General features: G+C 36.0%; 1 protein-coding gene across 27 annotated transcripts in view; it reads right to left on the bottom strand.

Moving 5' to 3' along the window:
- ATRX (ATRX chromatin remodeler) overlaps nucleotides 1-26564 on the bottom strand; it is a 201291-nt gene that overhangs the window by 132859 nt on the left and 41868 nt on the right. For 7 of the 27 annotated variants that reach the window (XR_011385580.1, XR_011385579.1, XM_051827346.2 and 4 more), the window contains 8 exons: nucleotides 26395-26447; nucleotides 25190-25314; nucleotides 22007-22120; nucleotides 16985-17094; nucleotides 15778-15845; nucleotides 12436-15473; nucleotides 9880-9954; nucleotides 5604-5676 (listed from right to left, as the gene is read on the bottom strand). Coding sequence is in view for 25 of the 27 variants with exons in the window: in XM_051827346.2 (XP_051683306.1) it covers nucleotides 5604-5676; nucleotides 9880-9954; nucleotides 12436-15473; nucleotides 15778-15845; nucleotides 16985-17094; nucleotides 22007-22120; nucleotides 25190-25314; nucleotides 26395-26447 (3656 nt within the window). In the remaining 2 variants the exon portion in view is untranslated. The remainder of the gene's footprint in view (nucleotides 1-5603; nucleotides 5677-9879; nucleotides 9955-12435; nucleotides 15474-15777; nucleotides 15846-16984; nucleotides 17095-22006; nucleotides 22121-25189; nucleotides 25315-26394; nucleotides 26448-26564) is intronic. The other 20 variants (XM_051827354.2, XM_070067087.1, XM_070067088.1 and 17 more) reach the window with 10 other exon arrangements.

The following is a 26564-nucleotide window of genomic DNA, read 5'->3' as shown; positions in this document are numbered from 1 at the left end:
CATGTTTCTTTCCTTGCTAAGAATTCCAGCTCAAAAAAAGTAAACCAGTGGCAAATGCAAACAGTTTAGATATCTACAAATAGATCCTATCTACTGGCTGGACACTTATAGTTAAATGACTTACAATACTTACCTGCACTATATAAACAAAATAAATACTTAAAAATACCTTAAAATTGCTAGCTAAAACCTTACTCTACGACACGGCTCACTTGGCTAATCCTCCACCTGCGGCGCCAGCACTCCGGGTTCTAGTCCCGGTTGCGGCGCCAGATTCTATCCCGGTTGCTCCTCTTCCAGTCCAGCTCTCTGCTGTGGCCCGGGAAGGCAGTGGAGGATGGCCCAAGTGCTTGGGCCCTGCGCCCACACGGGAGACCAGGAGGAAGCACCTGGCTCCTGGCTTCAGATCGGCGCAGCAGGCCGGCCGCAGCGGCCATTAGGGGGGTGAACCAATGGAAAGGAAGACCTTTCTCTCTGTCTCTCTCTCTCTAACTCTGCCTGTCAAAAAAAAAAAACTTACTCTAACAGAAAACTCTAAATAATTTAAAATGCTATCTGTGGTTTTCAAGTGTAATAAATGAGAATCAAACCTATTTCACTAAACAAACAGGATGACCATTTAAAAAAAAGTACAGAAAGAAAATTATTTCAAATTTAGCAAACCTGTACGGAAAAAAGATAGAAACATGGAGATGGAAATTGTGTTTAAAATTGAAGCCAAATGATAGTCATATGGTTAAAGAACTTGTGTTATATGCCATTAATTTTGCTGAAATCATGTGAACAAACATTAAATATTATCATTAGCATGAACAACATCTAGCAATCATTAGTTTCTTCTGAAAATACTCTGGATGAAAAAATACAAAGCTTTGTAAACAGAATACCACAACTAACCAATAGAAAAAATCATCTGCATATTTTTGAGATTTAAATTGCAAAAGTATTATAAAATGACACAATAATAATTGGAGATTTAGTCCCAACCATAGTCATGTACAACTTCTATTAAAATGGGCAATTCCTTTGAGAATTCTCCACATCAAATTTTGTTTTTATGAAAAAGAAAGTATGTCCCACCTAGAGAGTAATTATGAGATAAACTGCAGAGTATTTACTAGATTTTATTAAGAATTCTTCAATAATGAAGTAAATACATGTATGTGGCAAGTCCATGTAAAAATTTCGGCTTTTAGTCAATATTGGGGGTTGGGGGTGCTTATTCAGAAAAAATCTAGCAATTTGCCTGTTCTACTCTCAGAAGCTCATTTTAAAGTATTTTCCCCAAATTGTAAAACATAGGTACAAAGAAAATTTCAAAAGGCATTCCATTTTTGTGGAGGGAATCATCACTCCAGTGAAACCTCCAATACAAGCCTCTAAAGACAAACCAGGTTTAATTATCCTCAACACTAATATTTTTAAACTTGAATACACCACTATACTATCACTTGAGGCTCATTTATATTACAAGTATTAAGGTAAATATTTGGTCAAAATATCCTCAGTAATACTGAAAATATAAAGGGATCATCGTGTACAGGTTGAGTAGTCCCAATGTGAAAATCTGAAATCAGTCATCATCATTTAAAAAATCATCTATTATTTTTCACTTTATGTTTGTGTGGGAGCAAACTGTTGAAATCTTTACTTAATGTATGCTAAACTGATCTTCTGTATATAAAGAGAATCGAAAATGAATCCTCATGTGAATGGAAGGGGAGAGGGAGTGGGAAAGGGGAGGGATGCGGGTGGGAGAGACGATATGGGGGGGAAGCCATTGTAATCCATAAGCCGTACTTTGGAAATTTATATTCATTAAATAAAAGTTAAAAAAATGAATAACTTCTAATTCTATATTCAGTGAAAATGTCTTAAAAAAAAAAAAAGAAAATCTGAAATCAGAAACTTTTTTTTAAAATCCCAAACTTTTCAAGCATCAAACTGATGATCAAAGAGTTTGAGATTCCAGAGCACGTCCAACTTTTCAGGTTTCAATTTTTGTACTGAGGATGGTCAATCAGTAAGGTCTATGCAAATATCTCACAATCAGAAAAAATTCTAAAATCTGAAATACTTTTGGTCCCAAGCATTTTGGATAACAGATACTTATCCTATAATTTTTTCAATGCTAGCCTAATTAATGAATTGTAACTATAACAAAAAATTATATGAATAGAGGACTTCTCAAATAACAAACCAATTAAAAACCCAACTAATAGGCATTTTAAAGGCAAATAAAACATTACCCTATTGACACATTAAAATAACTCACTTTAAAGTTAGGCACATAGGGGCCGGTGCTGTGGCAAAGCGGGTTAAGCCGCCGCCTGTGATGGTGGCCTGTTTGGAGTCCTGGCTGTTCCACTTCCAACCCGGCTCTCTGCTATGGCCTGTGAACGCAGTAGATGGCCCAAGTGCTTGGGCTGCTGCAGCCACGTGAGAGACCTGGATGAAGCTCCTGGCTCCTGGATTCAGCTGGCCCAGCCCTTGCCATTGCTGTCATTTGGGGAGTGGGCCAGCAGATGGAAATATCTCTCTCTCTCTCTGACTCTGTCTTTCAAATAAATTAACATTCTTTTTAAAAAATTAAGCATATCTCATGTGATCTTAAAAATTAAGCAATTAAGTATATACTGGAGCTGGCAGTGAGACATAGGGAGTAAAGCTGCCACCTGTACCACCAGCATCCCATATGGGCACCAGGGATGCCAGTTCAAGTCCTGGCTGTTTTACTTCCAATTCAGGTCCCTCTAATGGCCTAGGAAAACAGTGGAGCATGGCCCAAGTGCTTGGGTCCCTGTACCCACATGGGAGACCTGGAAGAAGCTCCTGGCTCCTGGCTTTGGCCTGGCCCAGCTCTAGTTCTGGCCAATTGGAGAGTGAGCCAGCTGAAGAAAGACCCCTCTCTTTCTCTGCCTTTCAAATAAATAAATCTTTTTCAAAAATAAAGTATATAATAATTAAAAACCTAACAAGTTGTTATTATTCTGCCTTTCAAAAGTATGGTAAGCCTACACTACAAAATTTAAATTATTAGTTATATAAATCTGAAAATATATGGTTAGCTTACTATTTTTCTTCTAAAAACCTCAAACAAAAAACTCACAAAAGAGAAAACAACCTGCAATGTCACTGTTCATTAAATAAAAGCAATTAAATAGAACTTCATGGGTCAGATCACTCTATCTTCAACTACTATACATTAACTTTTTATATACAAAAATATTCAGAATAAATCTATGTAAAATTACCTCAAAAAGCTATCATTACTTTAAAACAGAAAAAGCCATAGGGAAAGATGTTGTAAAATTTTCACATAAACGTGTGTATGTTGGGAATTAAAAGTATCTATATATACCTCCTCAATTTCAAGTATCAAAACTTCTTTGGCTAAAAAATTAACGTTTATATATCTTGATTCAAACAAATTCTTTCAACACTTATGATTAAAATTAAATTCTTGAACAAGAAAAACGTTTTACACAAATTTATTGCATCCGAATAAGCATTTGCAATAATACACTGTTTACCTCTCCATAAACACCAGCACTATAAATGTATTACAATACTGCCGAAAAGGCAAAACATGAAATTTATAAACAATTTATACACAATTATGCAATTGTGTACAAATTCACACACTATTACAATATGCTGTCTACCAAAATACATCCCACTCAAAAACATGTGAAATTAGGAAAAATATAACTCAAGGTATAATCATGATCTGCAAACAAGCATTTTTAAAGTTTCTTGGTATATATTCAAATATGCCCAAAATACATCATCTATACTAAAATACTACAAGAAGGTATTTTTATACCATAGACTATACCTCTTTGGCACAGTAGATATTAAACAACTTAATAATTGCAAATTTCATAAAAACACAATAAACTGAATATAAAGAAATTCTCAAGAAAAAAAATTCAATTCTTATCTAAAGGACTCAATAGGGTTATATTTTTAAATCACAAATACAAGATCGAATTAAAGATACTTTCCAATAAAATACTTGCCACTTACAGAGATATATGATCAGTTAACTTAAAAGATAAAATGTTATTTATATTTAAATTAAGCTCCAACACAAAATTTCACTGTACCTTAACAACACTTTTACTTGGTGGCTAAATGTGAAATGAATATTCATTACAGTTAAATTAGGAAAGAAAGCATTTTAAACACTGTTAACCTGACACTAACATTTGAGACCTCATGACTGATAGGAAAACAAATAATATCATAATTAAAGAGAAATTAAAGCATCTTAAAAGAAACTAAATTTTAATGCTTTTATAATCTGGCTTTGATAGTATACACTATAAAATCCCTCATGAATAAATTGTGTGCCTTTACATTCCTTTCTGGATTCCATCCCTATCTCACAGAATAACAACAACCAATTTTAAATAATAAACAGCAAGTAGTTTAAGTAGAATCTGAGTCTTTATGTCCATGAATAAGCTCTGTTCGAAAGTGTTAAATAACACTTTATTGACTTCAATAAAAATGCTCTTTACTAGCAGAATGCTGATGTTTGAAACAGAAATCTATCAGCATGAGCAAGATTTAAAACAGCTAGAGTAACAGCTGATCCCACACCATTTATTCATTTTCTCACAAAATTATAATATAGAAGTTACATGTATATTTGCATATTTTCTTAATGAATATAATGCTCTAATAAAATCATGTCAAACCTATTGTACATTTTTCATGAGAATCATAAAAATGCATTCAGTCTTTTTGAGATAGAAAACTTCAGCAAAAAGTCACACAGTTGTTAGCAACACTAAAAGTCAAATATTCTTATCCCCATTATTCCACAATTCCTGTAAGTGCAGGGTATACCACAGCACAAGAATTCTTTAAAAATACGTATGAAAATCATGGTTATATTTTTTAACACATTTGTCTTCTTCATTGCTATGACAGGGGTGTATCTGTTTATTTTTCATTCTCCCTGCCATTTCTTAAGTCAATATATATAAGCTATACTGTTTACATTGAAATCTACTGCTTGAGTCTTCATTAATTAAAGTTAATGCTATCATACTATCTACTTCTATTTTATTCAAAAATTATTACAATGTAAATCAATCTAGACATCATATAAATTGATGCTTATTTTCAAAGTGATTTCATAATCTTAAATACCTAATTTTTTTTTCATTTTCAATGGGTCTTAATAAATGGGAGAACCATACTGAATGGCAATTAAAAACAATCATCAAGTATAGAGGAGATGTCCATTATCAATTTATTGAGATATGATTCAGTTTCACCAATAAGATTATCTGCCAAAATTAAAAGACTCAGAAAATTATCACAGTTTATATAAAAATACAAAATTGACAGTTCTGTATTTATAACACACCCTATGCTAGGTGTGTTAATACGGATATTTACTTTAAGGTTTCTGAGTTTTGGCACATTTTCTGGCCTTTCTTTCAAACTTGCAGGAAGACTGTGACCGAGTCTTTCTAAGGCAGGCACTCCTGGTTTTTACAACCTGCTTGCTGTTCCGTTGCTGCTGTTTGCGCCCACGCCTAGGGTGTGTTATAATCTTTTTAAAGTCCTTACAGATGGAATCATACCTATTCTCAGGATCATTGTCATCGTCATCATCATCCACTGTGACAGGCACTGATTTAGATAGAGCTTCATCTCCTTAGAGGGGAAAAAATATACTTAAAATTAGCTTTACATTATGCATAAATCTATCTAAAATAAAACTGAAAGCTAAAAATGTTAAAGCAAACCAGGGGATTCTAAACTATTCTGAAACCCGAAACACAAGTAAACAGAATTTTTATATAAAACAGGGAATTCATGAAGTACCAGCAGTAAAATGACAAATAATTGAATCTTACATATTTCAATGCTCCTTCACAGAAAATGAGTTTTATCTTTTTAATTTTTGAAAAAGAGTAAAATTTATTTATTTATTTGGCTGAAACACAGAGTTTGCATCCATTTTCCCAAATATAACAGCCAGGGCTAGACCAGGCTGCGGCTGGGAGTCCAGAAATCGATCTAAGTCTCAGTAACCCAAATACATCACTGACTGCTGCCTCCCAGTATATGCATTAGCAGGAAGCTGGAGTAAGAAATCAGAACTGGTAATCAAATCTAGACACTCTGATATGAGAAACAGACATTCACACTGGCAGCTTAACCACTATGCCAAATTCCCAACCCAGAAAAAGGGTTTAAGGACCACTCTTCCCAGTAACAACTCTATAAACAATTCCCATCACATCGGCATAAGTTTCTTGCCTACATATACTTTATACTGGTCCATTTTTAAGTTTGAAGTGTCTAGTTTATCATGTATCAACAGAGAAAAGCAAAGTTGCTATTAATTACCCAGAGATAAACTCAAATACAGTAAAACAGATTTCCTTATGAGCAACAATATTTCTATACTAAAGAGACTTATGATATGGGTTCATTTCATTGTATGTAAAATTCACCTGTCAAAAAAACACATATTGAACTCCATTAACACTATGCATGAAGTATTTACAGAGTAGTATGTTAAAGTTCCTCAATTACTTCAAAATGCAGCAAACATTTCAAGGGTTTACACTGAGTGCAAAAAAGCCAATTTCAAAAGGTTATGTACTTTATAACTCCATTTCAAAATAAAATATAAAATCATAACCATGAAGAACAGATCACTAGTTCACAGGGATTAAGAGTTGCGATAAGGAGGGTGTGTCTATCAAGATGTAGCACTGGGGCCATCACTGTGGTATATCAGGTTAAACCATCACAGCATCCCATGTGAGTGCCACTTTGAGTTGCAGCTGCTTCACTTTCAATCCAGTGACCTGCTGGCACACTTGAGAGAGCAGCAGGCATGACCACCCAAATGAGAAACCCAGAAGGGAATTCCTGGTTCATAGCTTCAACCTGGCCCAGAACTGGCAATTGCAGCCACTTGGGAAGTAAACCAGCAGATGAAGGATCTCTCCTCCTCGTCTCCTTCTCTCTCTGTAACTGCATTTTAAATAAATAAATCTTTTTTTAAAAAAAAAGAAGTGGCAGGCCGGCGTTGTGGCTCAGTGGGTTAACACCCTGGCATGAAGCGCTAGCATCCCATATGGGTGCTGGTTCGAAACCCAGCTGCTCCACTTCTGATCCAGCTCTCTGCTGTGGCTTGGGAAAGCAGCAGAGGATGGCCCAACTCTTGGGCCCCTGCACCCACGTGGGAGACCCAGAAGAAGCTCCTGGCTCCTGGCTCAGGATCAGCGCAGTTTTGGCCATTGCAGCCAATTGGTTGGTGAACCATTGGATGGAAGACCTCTCTCTCTCTGCCTCTCCTTTGTATAACTCTGACTTTCAAATAAATCAATCTTTAAATTAAAAAAGAGGTGGCACAAGGAAGTTAATGATACACACAGTTTAATATCTTAGTTGTGGTGGTGGCAGTTATATAAAGATTACAGAAGTAACAGGATTGTAATGAACTATACTTATTTATACACATGTAAACAAATTAATATATGTGTAAAACTGGTGAAATATGAAAATATCTTCAGTTTCCGAGTTTTGACATTAATCATAATTATACAAACCATTACCACTGGGGGAAACTGAGTGAAGCATACCACCCTGTATTTATTTATTTATTTATTGCAAATTCCCTGTGGGGATCTATAATTATTTCAAAATAAAAAGCTAAAAAGCAAAAAAAAAAATTAGATACATGGTTGGACAAAAGGAAGGACATGGAAAAGATAAGTGATCAAGCAAACACAGTACAATGTTATTGGTAGAAATGTTTCTGTATAAAGTTTTTTCATAATAAAATGTTGAGGAGAAATACAGAAAAAATATATAAAGAATATAGACTCAACAAAGAAATATAAATATAGAAAGACAAAAGTAAATCACATAATATCTCAGTAAGTAATACAAAATATCTCTGTGCCTTGCAGTAAACTGAAATCTCTTAGGATCATGCTTTTGGTCATGTCACTCCCAAACTCAAATTTCCAGGAAAATGTACCTATCACAGACTGCCGAAATACTCCTTAATCAATTAGTATCTGTGAAACTCATTGGAAAGGGGAGCATTTAAGATCTAGTAAAAGGGGCAGGCACTGTAGCACAGCAGGTAAAGCCACTGCCTGCAGTACAGGCAACCCACACTGGCACCGGTTGCTCCACTTCCCATCCAGCTCTCTGCTACGGCCTGGGAAACCAGCGGAAGATGGCCCAAGTCCTTCTGGGGCTGACCCAGAAGAACCTCCTGGCTCCTGGCTTTGGATCAGCCTAGCTCCAGTCATTGCAGCCATTTGGGGAGTGAACCAGCAGACGGAAGATATCTCTCTCTCTCTCTCTCTCTCTCTCTCTCTCTCCCTCCCTCCCTCCCTCCCTCCCTTTCTCTGCCTCTCTCTAATTCTGCTTTCAAATAAATAAATCTTTAAAAAAAGATTAGTAATATTCTTGACTAAATTAGGTTGAACATACTAGAGGAAACATGAATTTGGCATGCTTATAGAGCACACATATAAATTTTTTAAAAAAGATTTATTTGTTTCAAAGGCAGAGTGACAGAAACAAAGAGAGACAAACACAGGAAGAGATCTTCCATCCACTAGTTCACTCTCCAAATGTCCTTAACAGCTGGGGATGGGCAAGGCCAAAGGAACCAGGAGCTTCATCTAGATCTGAAGCAGAAGAGCTGGGACTTGAATCAGCACTCCAATACAATGTGGGTATTTGGGATGTGGGTGTCTCAAGAGGCGGCTAATCCACTACATTACATTGCCTGGCCGCCAAGAAAATTCTCAAGGAAGGTTAATTATCCTTAGCTCACAGCCAAGGCCCTTCATATTCTGTTCTGCTGGAGTAATTTCAAAGCCTGGGTTTGGATGTGTTAAATTCTCCAGCAAATTTATCTCCCCTCCACCCCGTCTAAAATAATCAGCTTAGTCTAAACTATACAGAGTAAAAATATCCCAAAAAACAAGGTTTGTGCCACAAAACCAACTGAAAGACAGGAATCTGTTGAAATGATGGACCCTCAAGGCTTCTCTACATACAACCTAGACAAAATGTTTACGTCCCAATCAGGCTCCTGCACCTTCAGATCAAAGTTTAAAAAACCAGGTGTTGTGGCACAGCAAGTTAAGCCACTGCTTGAGATTATTCCTGCATCCTGTATTAAGAGTGCCTGGTGGGGCCAGCGCCATGGCACAGTTTAATACTCCGCCTGCGGCGCTGGCATCCTATATGGGTGCCATTTCTAGTCCCGAATGCTCCTCTTCTGATCCAGCTCTCTACTGTGGCCTGGGAAAGCAGTAGAAGATGGCCCAAATGCTTGGGCCCCTGCACCCACATGGGAGACGCGGAATAAACTCCTGGCTTCGGATCATTGCAGCTCCGGCCACTGCAGCCATTTGAGGAGTGAACCAATGGAAGGAAGACCTCATTCTCTATTTATCCCTCTCACTGTCTGTAACTCTCTCTCTCTCAAAAAAGTAAACAAAAGCTTTAAAAAAAAAAAAAAAAGAGTGCCTGGTTCAAATCTGAGCTACTCCGCATTTCCAATCCAGCTTCCTGCTAATGCATCTGGGAGGAAACAGATGATGGCTTCAGCTACTAGAGGCATTTGGTAAATCAACCAGCAAACTGAACATATCTTTGTCTCTTTATTTGTCACTATGCCTTTCAAATAAATATCTTTAAAAATTCGAAATGGAACACAATGATTTAGACTAGTGGATTAAAGAATTATAGATGGGACTGGCGCAGGGGTGCAGTGGGTTAAAGCTCCAGCCTGCAGCACTGGCATCCCAAATGGGTATTGATTCGAGTACTGGCTGATCCACTTCAGATCCAGCTCCCTGCATAATGTACCTGGGAAAGCAGCAGAGGATGGCCCAAGTCCTTGGTGAATAACAGAAAGCTTCTTATGTGTCAAATCAAGTGAGACTTTGGGAAATGCAGTGAAAAATTTGAAATCAATTTTCCAAAAGTAAAGATAAATTAAGAAGCATACAATTTGATATTGAGAATACTTAACATAATTAATCACAATTATTCTTACATTAATCATTAATAAGGTTTTCTCCAATTAACCTGATAACTAAAATATTCATTTGATAACAAAGTAACTATTATATTTTGCATTTAATACAAACCAAAATCCATATACACAATTCTGAAATGCAAAATGCTCTCAAAAAATTAAGGTGCTGTCAAAGTTCATTTGGCAGCAAAATCTTATCTGAACTGTTGATTCCTCTAAATCTGAATATTCAAAAATTATACTGCAAGAATACTGTGTTTGATTATTTGGGGTTGCATCAGATCCTACCGAGGCTTATATAAAATATATTAAATAACTAGTCTATATTATCTTTCGAAAAACCAAAAAAGTTGTAAATGTTTAAACATAAAAGCTCTAAGAACTTCAGGCAAGAGACTGAGGACTTTTAAGCACAACAACCAGGGCCAGCACTGTGGCATGCTAGGTTAAGCCTTTGCCTGTGGTGCCGGAATCCCATAAAAGCACCAGTTGAGTCCTGGCTGCTCCTCTTCCCATCCAGCTCTCTGCTATGGCCTGGGAAAGCAGTAGAAGATGGCCCAAGTGTTTGGGATCCTGCACTGCATGAGAGATCCAGAAGAAGCTCCTGGCTTCAGATCAGCCCAGCTCCTGCCGTTGCAGCCATTTGGGGAGTTGAACCAGCATATGGAAGACCTCTGTCTTTAACTCTGCCTCCAAATAAATAAATAAATCTTTAAAAAAAAAAAAAGAACACCACTACCATCAAGAAGAATAGCATATTTACGCATACAATTTGTTAAAAAAAAAAATACAACAGCCATGGAGGCAACACTCCACCTACATACCTATGTAGCAGAGCATCAAACGGAAGTAGACATCATGCATATCACACTTGGTTTTCAAAGCAAGTAACTATACAAGTGTGCCATTAAAAAATATATAGTTGTATTAAAAAACAAGTTAAACACATTAAAACCTAACTAGGAAACATAAAGGCTGAACATTTTTAAAATTCTGCCTATGTTGGAAACAGCTTTATGTCAAATTTACTTTACAAAAATTTTTAAATGACTACTTACTTAAATGACTACTTACAAGTTACCAGTGCAAATTAATTAATTCAAATGATTTTAAAGAACTGCAATAATGATTAAAACATTTTTAAATTATCTTTCTTGGAATCATTGACCAGTTGATCCAAGCCCAAATGTTCCTGGTAATCTATCTTTATATAAGGGTGGTATAATCCACTCACTTGGTAAATTTTCTTTCTTCATTTTGATGATATTGTTTAAAAGCAAAGTATCTGTTCATGTTATTAGAAATTATGTAATGAACATCATCAAAGGGTTTTGACAAAGAAAAAAATTGTATTACTTCAGATGATTAAATGGGACAAGAAGTTATCTGTGGTAATGTAAAAAGCCGTATCAGGGCAGGCACATTGAGCCTAGAAGTTAAGATGCCTGGCTTTCCCATCAGAGTACCTGGGTTGAACAGTTGGCTCCAGCTCTTTTTTTTTTTTTTTTTTGGAGAGGTAGAGTCAAAGACAGACAGCAGAGAGAGAGAGAAAGATCCTCCATCCATCCATCCATCCACTGGTTCACTCCCCAAATGGCCGCAATGGCAGGAGCTTGAATGATCTGAAGCCAGGAGCCAGAAGCTTCCTTCCAGTTGCCCACGTGGGTGCAGGGGCCCAAGGACTTGGGCAATCTTCCACTGCTTCCTCAGGCTACAGTTAAGAACCAGATCAGAAGTGGAGCAGTCAAGACCTGAACTGGTGCCCACATGGGATGTCGGCACCACAGGCGGTGGCTTACCTGCTTCGCCACAGCACTGCCCCAATTGGCTCCACCTCCTTGTTAATGCAGATCCAGGAAAGCAGCAGTGATATCTCAACCGTTTGGGTTCCTGCAACCCATGTGGACTACTGAGTTCAAAGCTCCCAGCTTGACGCCAGCCCAGCCCCAACTTTTGTGGGCATTTCAGGAGTGTACCAGTAGATGGGAGCTCTTTCTCTCTCTGCTTCTCAAATAAATAAATAGTAATATACATGACAAAGCAGTTCATACCAGCATCAAACAGTTATCTCCTTTACATGAATAAATATCTGCTGCCCAACTGACAGCAGTCTGACTGACTTTCCTTCATAAGCTACTGCTCATTACTCCAAAAACTGCATTAAACACTGATTTTAAAAAATGTTGCTATTTATCCAACAAATATGGGAATTCTTGATACAGAAAACAAACAATATTCGAAATACCATCCAATGATGAGATAAAAAATAGAGAAAGGTTTTATAGTAAATCCCTACATAATAGTTCTAAATTTGGCTTCAGGGCATATTAGCAGTTTTGCAAGAGTGGAAAACAAATTATGATTTTTAATTTATTTCTGCATACCTGATGATTGGCAAAATCCAGTATGTGAAGATACCACTAAATTTTCAGTCACGGGCTTAATTTTCTGCTCATCACTGCTCCCTTCGCCTATAGAATTCTGATCATCATCACCTATATCAGAAGAAGATGAGGAAGTAATGTCCGCTTGCTTCCTTTTAGTGCTTGTTCTTATGGAGTTTCTCTTTTTATCCTTGATATTGCCTGCCTTAGTTTTAGCTGATGTTCTTTGTCTCTTCTGCTTTTTATTATCTTCAGAACTTTCTTCTGCATCAGAAGATGATGAGCCAATTTGTATTTCCTTGGTATTTCTCTTTGAATTTAAGTTTCTTCTTTCCCTCAGTTCTATTCTTCTCAGTCTCTTATCTGGAGAATCACAACCATCTTCTTTCATAGAGTATTTCTCAGTATCAGATGACGAACAATCTTGTCTCTTCCTTGAACTCTTTTCAGACAAGCTGGACCTTTTCTTCGCTCTACCAGATGCTCCATTCCTATTCTTTTTCTCTTCTAAAGAGTCATAACTATCCCCTTTCCCTGGTAACTTCTCAGCATTATCAAGTAATTCTTCTTTCTTTTTAGAAGTTTTATCTTTTATTTTTTTACTTTTCTTTTCCCCATCAGTTGTGCTATTTTTATTTTGTTTTATGCCCTTTGAAAAATGAATTTCTTCTCCCTCAGGTGATTTCTCCATTCCATCAGATGATGATTCCTCTTGTTGATCCATTTTAATTTTTTTCTTGAAATCTGTAGTTTTCTTTTCTTTTCCTTCACTCCCCCTTTTACTCTGCTTTTTATCATCTTCAGAGGATTCGTCACTTTGCTCTTTCTTTGGGAATTTCTCAGCAACATCAGATATGCCACCCTGTACTTTCTTACAAATTTTGGTTTTCAGACGTTTGCTCTTTTCTTTAGCTTCAGCAACCTTTTTGTCTTCTAGAGAATTTAAACTCTCCTCTTTTCCAGAAGAAGGCTTATCAGCACCATCAGAGGAAACATTTGGCTGCTGATTTTTAGAGAGACGGTCTCTTAATTCTATGAGGGTCTTGTCATTATTAACTGTACCTTCTGCTGAAGAGAAATTCTCTTTTTGTTGTTTCCTTTCAACATCATCAGATGATCCTTCTTTCTGCCCTTGATTATCTATTCCTTTTTTGTTGTGTTTTTCATCTTCAGAAGAATCATCTCTTTTATTTGGAACTCTTTTTTTAGTTGTTTTAGCAGCCCCAATTTTACTCATACTCTTTATCTCTTTTTCTAATTCCGAGTCATAATTAGAAGATTCAGACAGGTTTTGTCGTTTCTTTTTAGAAATCATAGTATTTTTAGTTGATTTGCCTTTTTTAATATCAAAATCTGACCCAGAAGTAGAACTTTTCCGTTTCCTTTTTCCTTTATCATCTTTCCCCCTTTGAGTCTTGTGATTTGTATGTACTTCATTAATATCAGTATCGGAAGAAGAACTGTGACTCATCCTGCTTACTTCTTTGAGGACTGTTAGCATTTCATCAGAATCTGAATTTGGATCTACCAACTCTGACTGCTTAGATTTAGGCAATTTAGTAGGTTTTGGATTATCCACAGCACTGTCAGAAGAATTTCTCTTATCCTTTTTTCTCATTGGAACTAATAATTTTTGCTTCTCCTTAACTGTTTCATGACTCTCTTCATCTGAATTAGATGTTGCAGGGTTGGTTTCTGTCTGTCGCCTCAAAGGTGTAGTCTTCACACGTGGGGATCTTCGAAGATCAGAATCTTCTAAAGGTAATGAAAGCTCATTTTCAAGCAAAGGCTCATTATCACTGCTTTCCTGTCCAGGTCCACGTTTCTCTGACTTGGGATTTAGACTAGAACTTTTATAGTCATCTTTGTCGTGTGGAACGTCGTGATAATCAGCACCTTTAACTGGGGAATTAGAAAGGGAAACAGGTGTCAGTTTCACATACAATTCTTTCGTTACTTTAGCTGTAGTTTTTGATTTAATACCTCTTCTGTTGTCTTTTGAAGGGATATTCGATTTTACAGGCGAATGCTCCAGTTCTTGCTCAGTTCCACTGTTGCCATCTCCTTGATAATCAACTGTACAATGAACTTCCATAGCATTCTCAAGATTCTCAAAAATGTCTTCTGGAACTGAAGAAGGAACAGACACAATATCCATATCTAAGTCTTCAGCAGTGTTAGTGGGTTCATATTGAGGTTCTTCTTTTCTATCAGACTTCTTATGTTCACCACTAATGCTTTTGTTTGCTCTTTGTTCCTCTGTTGCAACATTGTGATCCATGTGCTCACTATCTATGTGTTTTCTTGACAGTTTAGTGTCTGATTTGGAAATGTCTTTCCTTTCCAAAGCACAGGGTTTCTCTCCTTTTCGTACTTTTGTTTCAGACTTAGTATCTATGACCTTGTGCTCTTTGGTATGTTTCTCTCTGTTGATACTGTCCAAAGCTTGAATCTCTGAATTCAACTCTTCTTCTAATGCAAGATGAGCCTTCTTGATATCAGCCAACACAGATTTAAAAGCCTTAAGTTGCCGTAACTTTGTAGCTGCATTGATTTCAGAAATATCTGTTGCATGCTTCAAAAATTTAACATAACTAGAGTTCATGTTGGCTGTGGTCTCAATTAGCTTTTTTGTTTTCTTAATCAACTCTTTGGGCACAGTTAGTGCTGAATAAGAATAGGTTACAGAACCAGAACATGAGTCATCTAATTTCTTTTCTTCTCCATTACAATTTGCACTATTTTTCTTTGGAGAAAATCTAGATGTATGGTCATATACTTTATTACTCTTTTCATTATCAACTTTTATCTTCTTCTTATTTTGTTGCAGTAACTGTTCTAAATTCTCAAATACACTGTTACATGCAGTGACCAAGTCCAACAAAGGCTCTGGGTGACAAATGTAGCAATACCACTGGTTGTTTTCATCCATTATTGTAGAGAGCTCTTTTCGACCAAGGTTGCGCAGAATACATTTCTTGCAAAAGGCATTATGGCAAAAGTCACAACAAATCAAGTTTCCACCTTCTGCACACCATCTGAAAGGTTTTAAAATATTATTAAAATAGTTGAAATAGTAAATAATTGAAATATAATTCCCAATGAAATTCATTTTGATTTCTTCATTATTAAAGCAATTTACATTTTCCTGCCAGCAACTTTAGTAGTATTTTAGGTTAACTGCTTATTATTTATAAGAAAACTAGACATAAACCTAAGGCTTTTTGGAAAAGGACAACTTTCCATTAAAGACATCTATGACGACACTACAAAAGATGAAGGTAATAAAAAGGCCTGGTAGTATTTCTGCCCAGACGAAGACAGTATTGAATATATACCTACCTACATTGTTCATCCATTCCATCTGAGTCACGGCTAATATCATCACTCATGTAATACTTAAAGCAATTCTATTAAAAGAGGAAGGGGAAACTTTACTCAAAATTCTTAAAATTCATAAAAGACAAAAATGTTATTTATTTAAAGTCATCAAAAATGTAAAAGTTTATGTATATGTGTGTGTGTGTGTGTGTGTGTGTGTGTCTGTGCACCCAAACGAGTGTTTTATAAAGGAGCAAATTGAAACATGTAAATATCCAATAACAGTATCCTCCAGGCAGGAACACATTAAGAAATTAAACATTTGAAGCAGATTTTCATATCAAGCACCCTTATGCCTTATATAAAAGTTTATGAAAGGGGCCAGCATCATGGCATAGAGGTTAAGTCACCACCTGTGATGCCTGCACCCCAAAGGGGAGAGCCCGTTTGAGTCCCTTGCTGCTCTGCTTCCAATCCAGCTTCCTGCTAACATACCTTGGAAGGCATGGGACAATGGCCCAAGTGGTTGGGCCCCAGCCACACATGTAGGAAACCTCCTGGGTTTGGTCTACCCCAAATCTGGCTATTGTGGCCATTTTGGGAGTGAACCAGAGAATGGATGATCTCTCTTTCTCTGTGTGTTGCTGTGCCTTTCAAATAAATAAATATCAAAACTGATGCAAGAAAGATCTAGAGCAAGAACTCCAAGGAAAACAGGACCTGCCCCTGCATTTCAAAAGCAGGGTTTTTTTTAATTAGAAAATATAGGAATAAATGTAACAGTATTATGACACACAACCTTAATACTATATAACTTCAAGGTATTACTAGTGAAAAGTATACACAGACTATTGAAACTATAATCATCACATGTAAAGCATTTTTAATTCTACTGTCTCCGAGTTATGTCAAAACCATGCTACCTGTGGAGAGCTTAGATTTGGAGAAGCAGGGAAAGCTATAAAACACACAAATGCAAGCAAACACAGTCTGCAGGTTTTCAAACACAGCTAGTTCTCCCTCACTTAGCAGTCTTTGAATACCATGTTGCCTCTGACTAAAACATGCTGAACTAATTCCACTTCAACAGGCTAATTTTTATTCATCTTTCAGATATCAGCTTATTATCCCTTACATTAGAAAGCCACATGACCTGAGTCCTTTATGCCCCCCCATTACAATGTAAGCCCTCAAATGGCAGAGACTTCATCAACAAATCATTACATACCTTACAAATAAGGACTTGCAGTGAAGGGTGTCTATAAATGGAATCTTTCTGAAAATGATTGACCTGTTGTCCACAAGCTGTGCAGCTTACAATCCCATGAAGCCCATCTTCTAGGAGAAAGGAGTGACAATTATTCACACATTTACACATACATAAAGATATTTAGTCAGCACTTTGAAATGTTTGTATTAGAAATGAGATACTTCATAATCCTTAGGAAATGCATTTTGGACCAAAGTTTTCAAAAAGTTAACTTTACTGGCTTAGTAAAAGCATAATAACCTTGGCAATCTCCAAGCTACAAATCCTAATTTGTTTGGTTTTACAGAATGCAAGTCCCATTTCTCAGAACAATTTGATATAACATAAAGAGTCTCCATAAAGAAGTTCTAAAAATTAGGGAGCAAGAGCTCTTATGAATTTTGCTATTGCTTTGTAAATAAATTCCGTATTGAGTCTTAAAGAATGGGGAACACAGTCACATATATGGAAAACATTCTTCTGCAACCATAAGGCATGCCATAAAGGTTTTTCTTCTCAAAGTAATTGTCTGCACAAATTCTAGCACATAGTATGTGAAAACTTGGTATTTCTGTAATATTCAATTTCCCTGCTAAAATTTACTTCAGTACTAACCATGAGTCCCCATTAACCTGCCTTCTATGTCTACTCCATATCAATACTGACTACCATTTATAAATAAAACAATGTAGGCCTATCTGTCTTAGCAGCAGAACATCAGTAAAGATGGGGAGAAAGGCAGAGCTCCGTTCCAAACTACCTACAGAAAAACATATTGAAGACACCTACTCAGGGAAAAAGAAAGTGAAAATCTTTCCTGCTTCACTATTGTTCTTAGTTCTGCTAAGGCAGTGCTTCAGAATCTGAGGTTAACATTAGAATCACCTGAAGAACCATAGTTAATGAGGCTGACATTGTGGCACAGCAGGTTAGGCAACTGCTTGCAATGTCAGCATCCCCACATGGGAGCACTGGTTCAATTCCCAGCTGCTCCACTTTTGGTTCTGCTACCTGCTAATATGCCTGAGAAGGCAATGCAGCAGATGATGGTCCAAGTACTTGGGGCCCTGCCACTCACATGGGAGACCTGGATGGAGTTCCAGGCTCCTGGCTTCACCTGGCCCAGCCCCAGCAGTGTGGCCACTTGGAAAAAGACATTCTCTCTCCTGCTTGCTCACTTGTGCATTAAAAATAAATAAATCTTTTTCTTAAAAAAAGACACAGATAGCCATTCCTACCTGTAAGCCACTAAAGTACAAACTTAGACATTGTTTAAATTAAGATTTATTTACTTATTTATTTGAAAGGCAAAATTATAGAGAAAGAGGGAGAGAGAGAGGTGGAGGGAAGGAGGGGGAAGAGGGTAAGAGAAAGAATATGATTCCATCTGCTGGTTCACTTCCCAAATGGCCACAATGGTCAGGGATTAGTCAGCCAGAAGCTAAAAGCTAGGAACTCCATCAAGGACTCCCACGAGGGTGATGAGAGCCAAAGCATTTGGGCCACCTTCCGCTGCTTTCCCAGGTGCATTAGCAGGAAGCTGGATGGGAAGTGGAGCAGCTGGGACTCGAACCAGTGCTGATATGGGGCGCTGGCACTGATTGTTGCAGCTTAATCTCCTGCGCGGCAACACCAGCCCCTCTTAGACTTAAGTTTTACAAATGATCTTAATGTGCAACAAAGATCTTGAAACAGTATATTGTGATTCAAAATATGCTGGTGAAAATGCCTGCATTCACTAAAGGAGAAAACCAAAAAAAAAAACACCTGTCTCTTTGTCTCTATTCCTAAATAAAAGCCAAAAAAATACATCTCTCATTTTTTAATTTTGTTTTGTACTGTTAGTTTTTAGGGCCCAAGTGCCATGGGCCCAAACATTATTGCCATTATTTACCTGTAGTAGCTAAAAACATTTCATATATAAGGACATCATCATACAATTTTAGGAGATAAAAGACAACTTAAAGATTTACTACATATGCTGCTAATATTTTAAATCACATTGTCCAATGTTTTTATTTGATCTTGACTATTTATATATTGTTATTCTAAAAGAAACAAATATAAAATGCACTTTTTCATTTCAAAGAATGATATCATTCAGATAATAAAAGCTATTGTCTGAATGCTTATCCAGTGTTAATATTAAGCAAGCATCTGTTATGTGATCATGAGTGTACATCACTAAAGAACTCTTAAAACCTAGGAGATCCTTTAGAGAATTTCTCCCACATGTGTAAAAGGAATCCTATGTGAGGATATTCATTGCAGCACTAACTAGAAAATTAAAAAATAAAAAGCTGGAAACAACTTCATATTGTGGAATGGATACACAGTGGTTTATTCATACTACAGGGGAATCCTAAACAGCAGTGAAAAATAGACAAAGTACATGTACATTTACTGAAATGGATTCTTTTCAAAAACAATGTTGAATGAGAAAGATTCCCAAAGGATATATACAGTATATTACTGTACATTTTTAAATGAAAATGCTTTATGAACACATACATATACAGAAAACATAGAAAAACATGCATACACATGCACATGCATAAAACTGTAAGATCATCATTACCTGGTGGGGTGGGAAGAAGGGGAAATGGATGAAAGTAGGACTGAATCAATATTTTATTTAAGTGAGATCTGAAGCAAATATGGTAAAATGTTGAAATGTTACTTTACTTTATGTACTAATTTCGGTGCACGTATGTTTAAAACTTATTTTAGTTATGAAATATCTTAAAGATTATAACAGTGTGTAAATGGCAGAGGCATTTCAGTTCTGAGTTCAATATATTTTAATGGTTTTACAGAGAGAACAAAATTATTGTCCCAGGAAGAAAAGTTAAGTGTAAAATATGTTTTCTAACAAACTAGGGAAAGTATGTCAAAACGGGCTACCATATTTAAAGGAATGTAGCTGATGAAACTGTCACTTTAGCTAAGTCTTTGTGCTATAATTTTGTTCCAACATTATTTGATATAAAGTTTACATTCTGGAAACTTTCCTAAATTAGGTTTCAACTTTGGAACTAATTTCCTAAAATGTTTGAATATTAATTACAAGAAGTCAATATCTCAGATCACTAGTTTATTATACTTATGTATATGAGGTATGATTTCTAATAGCTTAAAAATGTTGTAAATCATTAACTCAAAAGTAAATATAAAAGATTTAAGCGCTACTGTATGGCTATAAACATACATATAAATTACCTTAAGCATGATGATATGAACATTTCTCACACTTAATAATGTTCCAGAGACCTATCAGCTGACAGTAAATACTAGCAGCATACCAAAGTGGCTCTAGAAACACACTCTCCAACAATAGTGTTGTTCTTTAATTCTCCTTCCAGCCCCTATCTACATTTTGGACACTGACTACTCCAGAGTCCCTTTCCAAAAGACACCATTTAGACATTAATCGTGACACAATGCAGTCATGCAGTTTTCCGTCTTAGCTAGAGGATTCCTGATCAGAGAGAAAAAACCTTGCTGCTGTTTCCTATCATCACTTTCTACTTAAATTTTAAAAATACCACCTTGCTTCTAGTGAGCTCTGTTGTCATGACTGTTTCCCCATTATGAAGGAATCTCAAAAAATCTTCCAAATTGTCAAAGGGTTTGAACACCCATTTTGGACAAAAAGACTAAGCAACATTTCCTTGATTTTTACTACATATATCATAAATTATTTATCTGAAAACCAGTATCTAATACTTTATTAAGTAGAGACCTATTTTACTAGTTCCATCAAGATAATCATAGCTTTGAAATAAAAATATACACAAAATGTCACCAAAATAAGAACTTCACAGTTATATAACAGGATCAATATTAAATGGACATGCCTTTATTATACTTTTTTAGAAATTTAGTGTTAGGTTCTGCATTTTGGAGATTCACTCCTTTTATAATTATAGATTCTGGCATTTTTAGTCTGCCCAAAGATAATATATAGGCATTATTTTTAAACTTCTAAATGAATCCTCCTGATGTGAACTCTCTATAGACAGCCAAAATCATTGTGTATTGAAGTGTGAGTAGACAGACAGAGAGGTGGCTCAGGCAGATGGAGGGAGTTCCCTTCTTCCTACTTTCCGCTGCTTTGCTATCCTTAGATCAATGGACCCGAAACTTCGGTGCATATAAGAACAAATCCGGGCACAATCTTGACCTCCTCCCCAGAAATTCTAATTTGTAAGGAGCAGGGCCAAGGGACTTGCATTTTTAATAAGTACCCCAGATGTTCATAATTTTATATAACAATGTTCTGAATATGCATAAAGTTACCTTGAGGTCACACACAAGAGTTTGCACAAATCTGAAATTCTTTCCAGATGAGGGAAAACACATGGTATTCTGGCACACAGATCTAACATGTGAAAAAGAAATGCTGGGGCTGGTGCTGTAGTGCAGAGGGTAAAGCCACCACCTGTGGTGCCAGCATCCCATATAGCTGCTGGTCCAAGCCCTGGCTGCTCCACTTCCAATCCAGCTCCCTGCGAATATGCCTGAGAAAGCAGCGGAAAATGGCCCAAATATTGGGCCCCTGCGCCCACATGGGAGACCCGGAAGAAGCTCTTGCCTCCTGGCTTAGGATGGGCCCAGCTCTGGCCATTGTAGCTATTTGGGGAGTGAACCAGTAGATGGAAGATCTTGCTTGTTTCTCTCTCTCTCTTTCTCTCTCTCTCTCTCTCTCTCTCTCTCTCTAACTCTGCCTTTCACATAAATAAGTAAATCTTTAAAAAAAAAAAAAAAAAGGAAATGCTAAGCTTCTTGAGATAACAGCCACTGAAGGCAAAGGTGTTTTGAGAAGTAATGCTTAACCTTTTCTGCTTCAGAGGTCAGAGAGAAACAGAAGTTACTTTTAAGTAGTGCTTTTAAATAAACAATGGGCAGAAAAGTGGAGGTATTTTTAGTAAGCATATCAGATTTTCCAATATGGTGATAAACAGCAATTTAAACGCATGTTTCATTTTCACTTGTATTTACCTCCGCGTTTTTTGAGATTTTCAGTTTTCATTTTACTTCTGCTTCTAAATTCAGGCCCTTTAAAATCATCTTTGTCTTCATTCAGCACTGGCTCTGGTTGTACAATCACTGTACCTAGAATGATTTCATTTAAAAAACCATTACACATATTAAATGTGCAAATGAAGTACAAGACTTCCGTTCAGATAAAGCCAACATTGCTTGTACATAATCCGTATCTTTCAAGCTTTCAATACTTGTTTAAGGATCTCACAAGCGTAAATAAAACAAGATAATAATAAAAGGGCCACATGTCAACAGATTACTTCTTGGAATACAGTTCATAAAAACAGGAAGAAAAAGTATTATGAACTGATTTTAACAGGAATCTGTAAATCAAATAGAAAGTCTCAGCCCAGTTCTGAATTCTTATCATGCCTATCAAAAAACCTGTTATGAATATGAATACCCATGCTAATTCCATAAAGAGTATTTAAAATAAGTGGTCAGAGGAAAAAGTATTTCTAAAAGACATCATATTCTTCTCATAATCCAAATCAGAAACTCAGAAAAAGATTTCTAAGGGTTGTTTTATACTGCTTGGAGGGAGTAGTAGAGAGGACAATGAAGTTCATTCTAGTACTGCTATACCTATTATGCAGCATGTCCCAACTAGTGTCTCAAAGCTTTACTACTCTACAAAGTTCTTAAAGAGTCTTAAACTACACATAATTTTAAAATACGTAAGCTGAAGTGCTCTAACAATAAATCATATAATAAAAGTATTTGTTGGAACCTATGGAAATAAAAACAACAACCTTTCTTAATTGTGAACATGTGAAATGAGGACAAAGATTGTCAATTTAAGTTTTCATTATGGTCTCTCAAGAACAAATACAGTAAGCATAATAAAAAGGGTCTGGGTCTCAATATTTATCTACACTGCTAGCTTAGTAAATGCACATTATTGGCAACAATTAAGAAAGTACTTGTCAGGGGTTCTCTGAAATATGTGCCTATGTTATTCAACAAGCAAGTTACAGCGTCAACTTAGTAAATGAATTTTTGAATCTCTGAACAAGAGAGAGAGGAAAGAGGGCACAGAGGATTGAGATTTTTATAGACTGTGGTAAATTTAATCCCCACAACAAAAAGTGCTCTTCACAACAAGCATTTCACATATATACTCTCACTCAGAGAAACCACAGCACATCACAGAAGCTAGAAATTTTGATTCTTCTGTAAATGGAAGCAAAGCAGCAGAGTGGAAAGAACACTCACTAGCTTTGGATACAGGCAAATCAGGAGATAGTTTAATTTAAAGTTGAAATATTACTTGAGCTCTGAATTTGTTAATCTCTACAAGTAGAAACAATAATTACCTTACAGCACTGTTTTGAAGATTACAGAGGTTAAATTCTGTAAGAGTTTTTCATCTATTAATACTCAACAGAGTATTACAACAATACCTGTAATAATAACCATCAGAATTTCACCTCATGAAATGAGGCTAATTTTTGTTTTGGTGTGAGAACGCAGCTTAGTTCCAGTTAGTAACATCATACTTGGTCTGACTTTCTTCCACAGTACCTTGAAAACAAAGGTTCCAATTGCTAGCTCTCAGAAGTAATCCCAGTGACAAACACCAAGAATGTAAAAATCTAATGTGAGTTACTTCCAGTGAGACTCAGACTCTCATGCTCTTTCTGCCCTTGGTCATGAAAACCATTACATAAAATTATCGCACATGATTTGTAAAGCCAAGTAAATGGTAGCCCAACAATTTTTTTCTCTCTTCTTTTAATCAACACCTTTCTTCATGTGTTTTCGCATTTCATTTTATAAATTTTAATTTACATTAGCTAAGCAAAGTACCACCCCTCTACCCACCATACATTTTAAAACTTCCACAATTTAAAACTATGACATTAAAACACAGACAAGGAAAAAAGTTTCTTAAACACCATTGTAAAAGGTGTGACCATGAGAATAACCTGAAAAAAATCTGCTGCTAAGCCACTAGGAACATACTGTTTAACAAAGAAAAAAATTCAAAATTTTGACTCTGAAACACTGAAAAATTACTAAAGTCCTTTGTCATCCTCACATCATCTAATAACATTGCTTTCATACTTGAACCACAAAGAGTTCAATATCCTTATTTGGTTTTTACCTCTCATTTAATTAAAAAGGTTTTACAGTCAGAACTTTTGAGAGGCACCTGACAAGCATTTTTAAGGACATAATAATAAAAAAATATACCTAAATCTATCTTTGATAATGAGCTTTGACTTTTACCCTTAGGAAAGTTAAGAATGCATTAAGACTAAGCTAGACTGTAAAAACTTTCTAACAAAATTTCAAGGGGCAGACATTGTTATATAGTGGGTTAAACAGCCTTTTGGAATACCCACATCCCATATCAGAGTGCCAGATGGAGTCCTGGTTGCTCAACTTCTGATCCAGCTTCCTGCTATTGTGAACTGGAAAGGAGCAGATGACAGCTCAAGAGCTTAGGTCCTTGCCACCCACACGGGAGACCCAGATGGTGCTCCATACTCCTGTTTTGGCCTGGCCCAGACCTGACTGTTGAGGGCATTTGGAGAATGAATGAGCAGATGAAATTTGTGTGTGTGTGTGTGTGCACGCGCGTCTGTACGTGCATATCTTTCTCTCTCTCTCTTTCTCTCTCTCTCTGCCTTTCAAGTAGATGAACATAAACACTGAAAAATTTTCTGAAGTAATCGTTACATTTTTGTATAAAGGAAACACATTAACATTACTGAACCAAAACCCAATATATTAAACTGCTTACTATTTCCACATCCAAGTATAATTTGTAAACAAAACCTCTTCTCTAAAATCCAATGGAGAAAAAATAGATTTTATTTTTTCAAAGGTAAGGAATATTCCAGAATCTAAAGCTGAATAACATTATTATCATAAAACAGTACTTCAAAAAGTTCACAGAAATGAAATTAAAAGATGTGTTACTACAAAGAATTTTGAAGTCTATGGATTTTTTTCATGATACACATTTGCCATGAACTTTTTAAGACCCCAAGTATACTTCCAGACCACCATCAGTACAATGCCAAATTTGGTCCTTTATACACAGTGAATGGTAATCAAGTTCCAATTTTACAGTAATATTTAAAAATACATTCCAACTTCAACTCCATATGAAAAATTGATACACATTACCTTTGGGCAAACTTTGCATAGTAATATCATTTTCTGAATTTTCATTAGAAGCATCTTCATTTACAGTTTCATCCAAAGGTTTTTCATCATCAGATTCTACATACTTTGTTACAATTGAAGGTTTCCTATGAAAGAATTAAGTCCACAAAATTATGGACATTTCTGACAATTGGAACACCCATAGAACATAAAAAACATGTTTGGATTGAGTAGTGGCTATCAACCAGGGATGCACATTAAATCACCTGGGGAAGTATACATCTCTGTATTATATTACTGAAGATTATCATTCAGCAGGCCTGGGGTAGGACCAGAGCATAGACATTCTAAAAAACCTACCAAGGGGTTCTTAAAGGGCATTCCTCTCTAAGACTCACTACTTTAGAGAATAAATTATTATAAGCAAGCTCTATTTATTAAGGGACATTCTCACTGGTGACAAACAACAAAAGTCCAATAGCCTGCAAACTTCTAATAAGAACATACTCCCTCCAAAAGTTTTGTTGGTTATTATAATATACTTAGAAATAGTTTGTCCTCATGTATAATTTGTTTGACAAGTTAGCACAAAACTGCATATTTTCCTTTCTTTGATCTTCATATAGTTCACTTACAATCTGCTACTCTCATCCCTAGACAGTTTCATATAGCCCTAAAAACCTATATATTGCCTGATGAGACAGTCAACATTTCTCCCTTTTCCCTTCTTTTTAAGGAAAGGGGCCACATAGCATATCAAATATTTTAGAAAGAACTAGAAGAACTTGAAGGTATCAAATACAAAGAAATGATCAGGAGTTAGAAATGCTAATTATCATTATTTGATCAGTATACACTGTATAAATTTCTTATATCATAATGTTTTCCATAAATATATAATTATTACACATTCATCAAAAATGTATAAAGCCTTGTGGAATCCAAGAAAAATTTAAAATGAGCTACTTATTACAAGAGCCAAAATGCTTAACAAATCCTTCTCCAAAACTGTTAAAATTCAAAATTGGAATAAATTAATAATTAAAAACAGGTAACAGATACAAAAGACTTACCAAAGTATAGTACTCATTTTAAAATGCATGCCTTTGAATAGTTTACTTAGAACAATGGTGCTTGAAGTAAGTTCACACAAAAGATTTATCTTTTAACAAAGCAAAAAATAAAGCAATCCGAAAAAGACAATTTTCTCTTAAGTATCAACCAACCTCTTTGATCGTGACAATCCTGAAGATCTGGATTTTTCTGAAGAGCTAGTTCCCTAAACATGAGAAACAAATATGAAAGTGAGCAAAACTCAGAGCAAAATCCCTGTAGTTAACTATTATGCTATAATATTATCTTTTACATAGTGATGATATAATACTTATATGCCTTA

The sequence above is a fragment of the Oryctolagus cuniculus genome, chromosome X (genome assembly GCF_964237555.1).
Source record: "Oryctolagus cuniculus chromosome X, mOryCun1.1, whole genome shotgun sequence".
NCBI classification, from domain to species: domain Eukaryota; kingdom Metazoa; phylum Chordata; class Mammalia; order Lagomorpha; family Leporidae; genus Oryctolagus; species Oryctolagus cuniculus.
The sequence above is the reverse complement of the archived record's forward strand: the minus strand, read 5'-3'. Positions and strand labels throughout refer to the sequence as shown.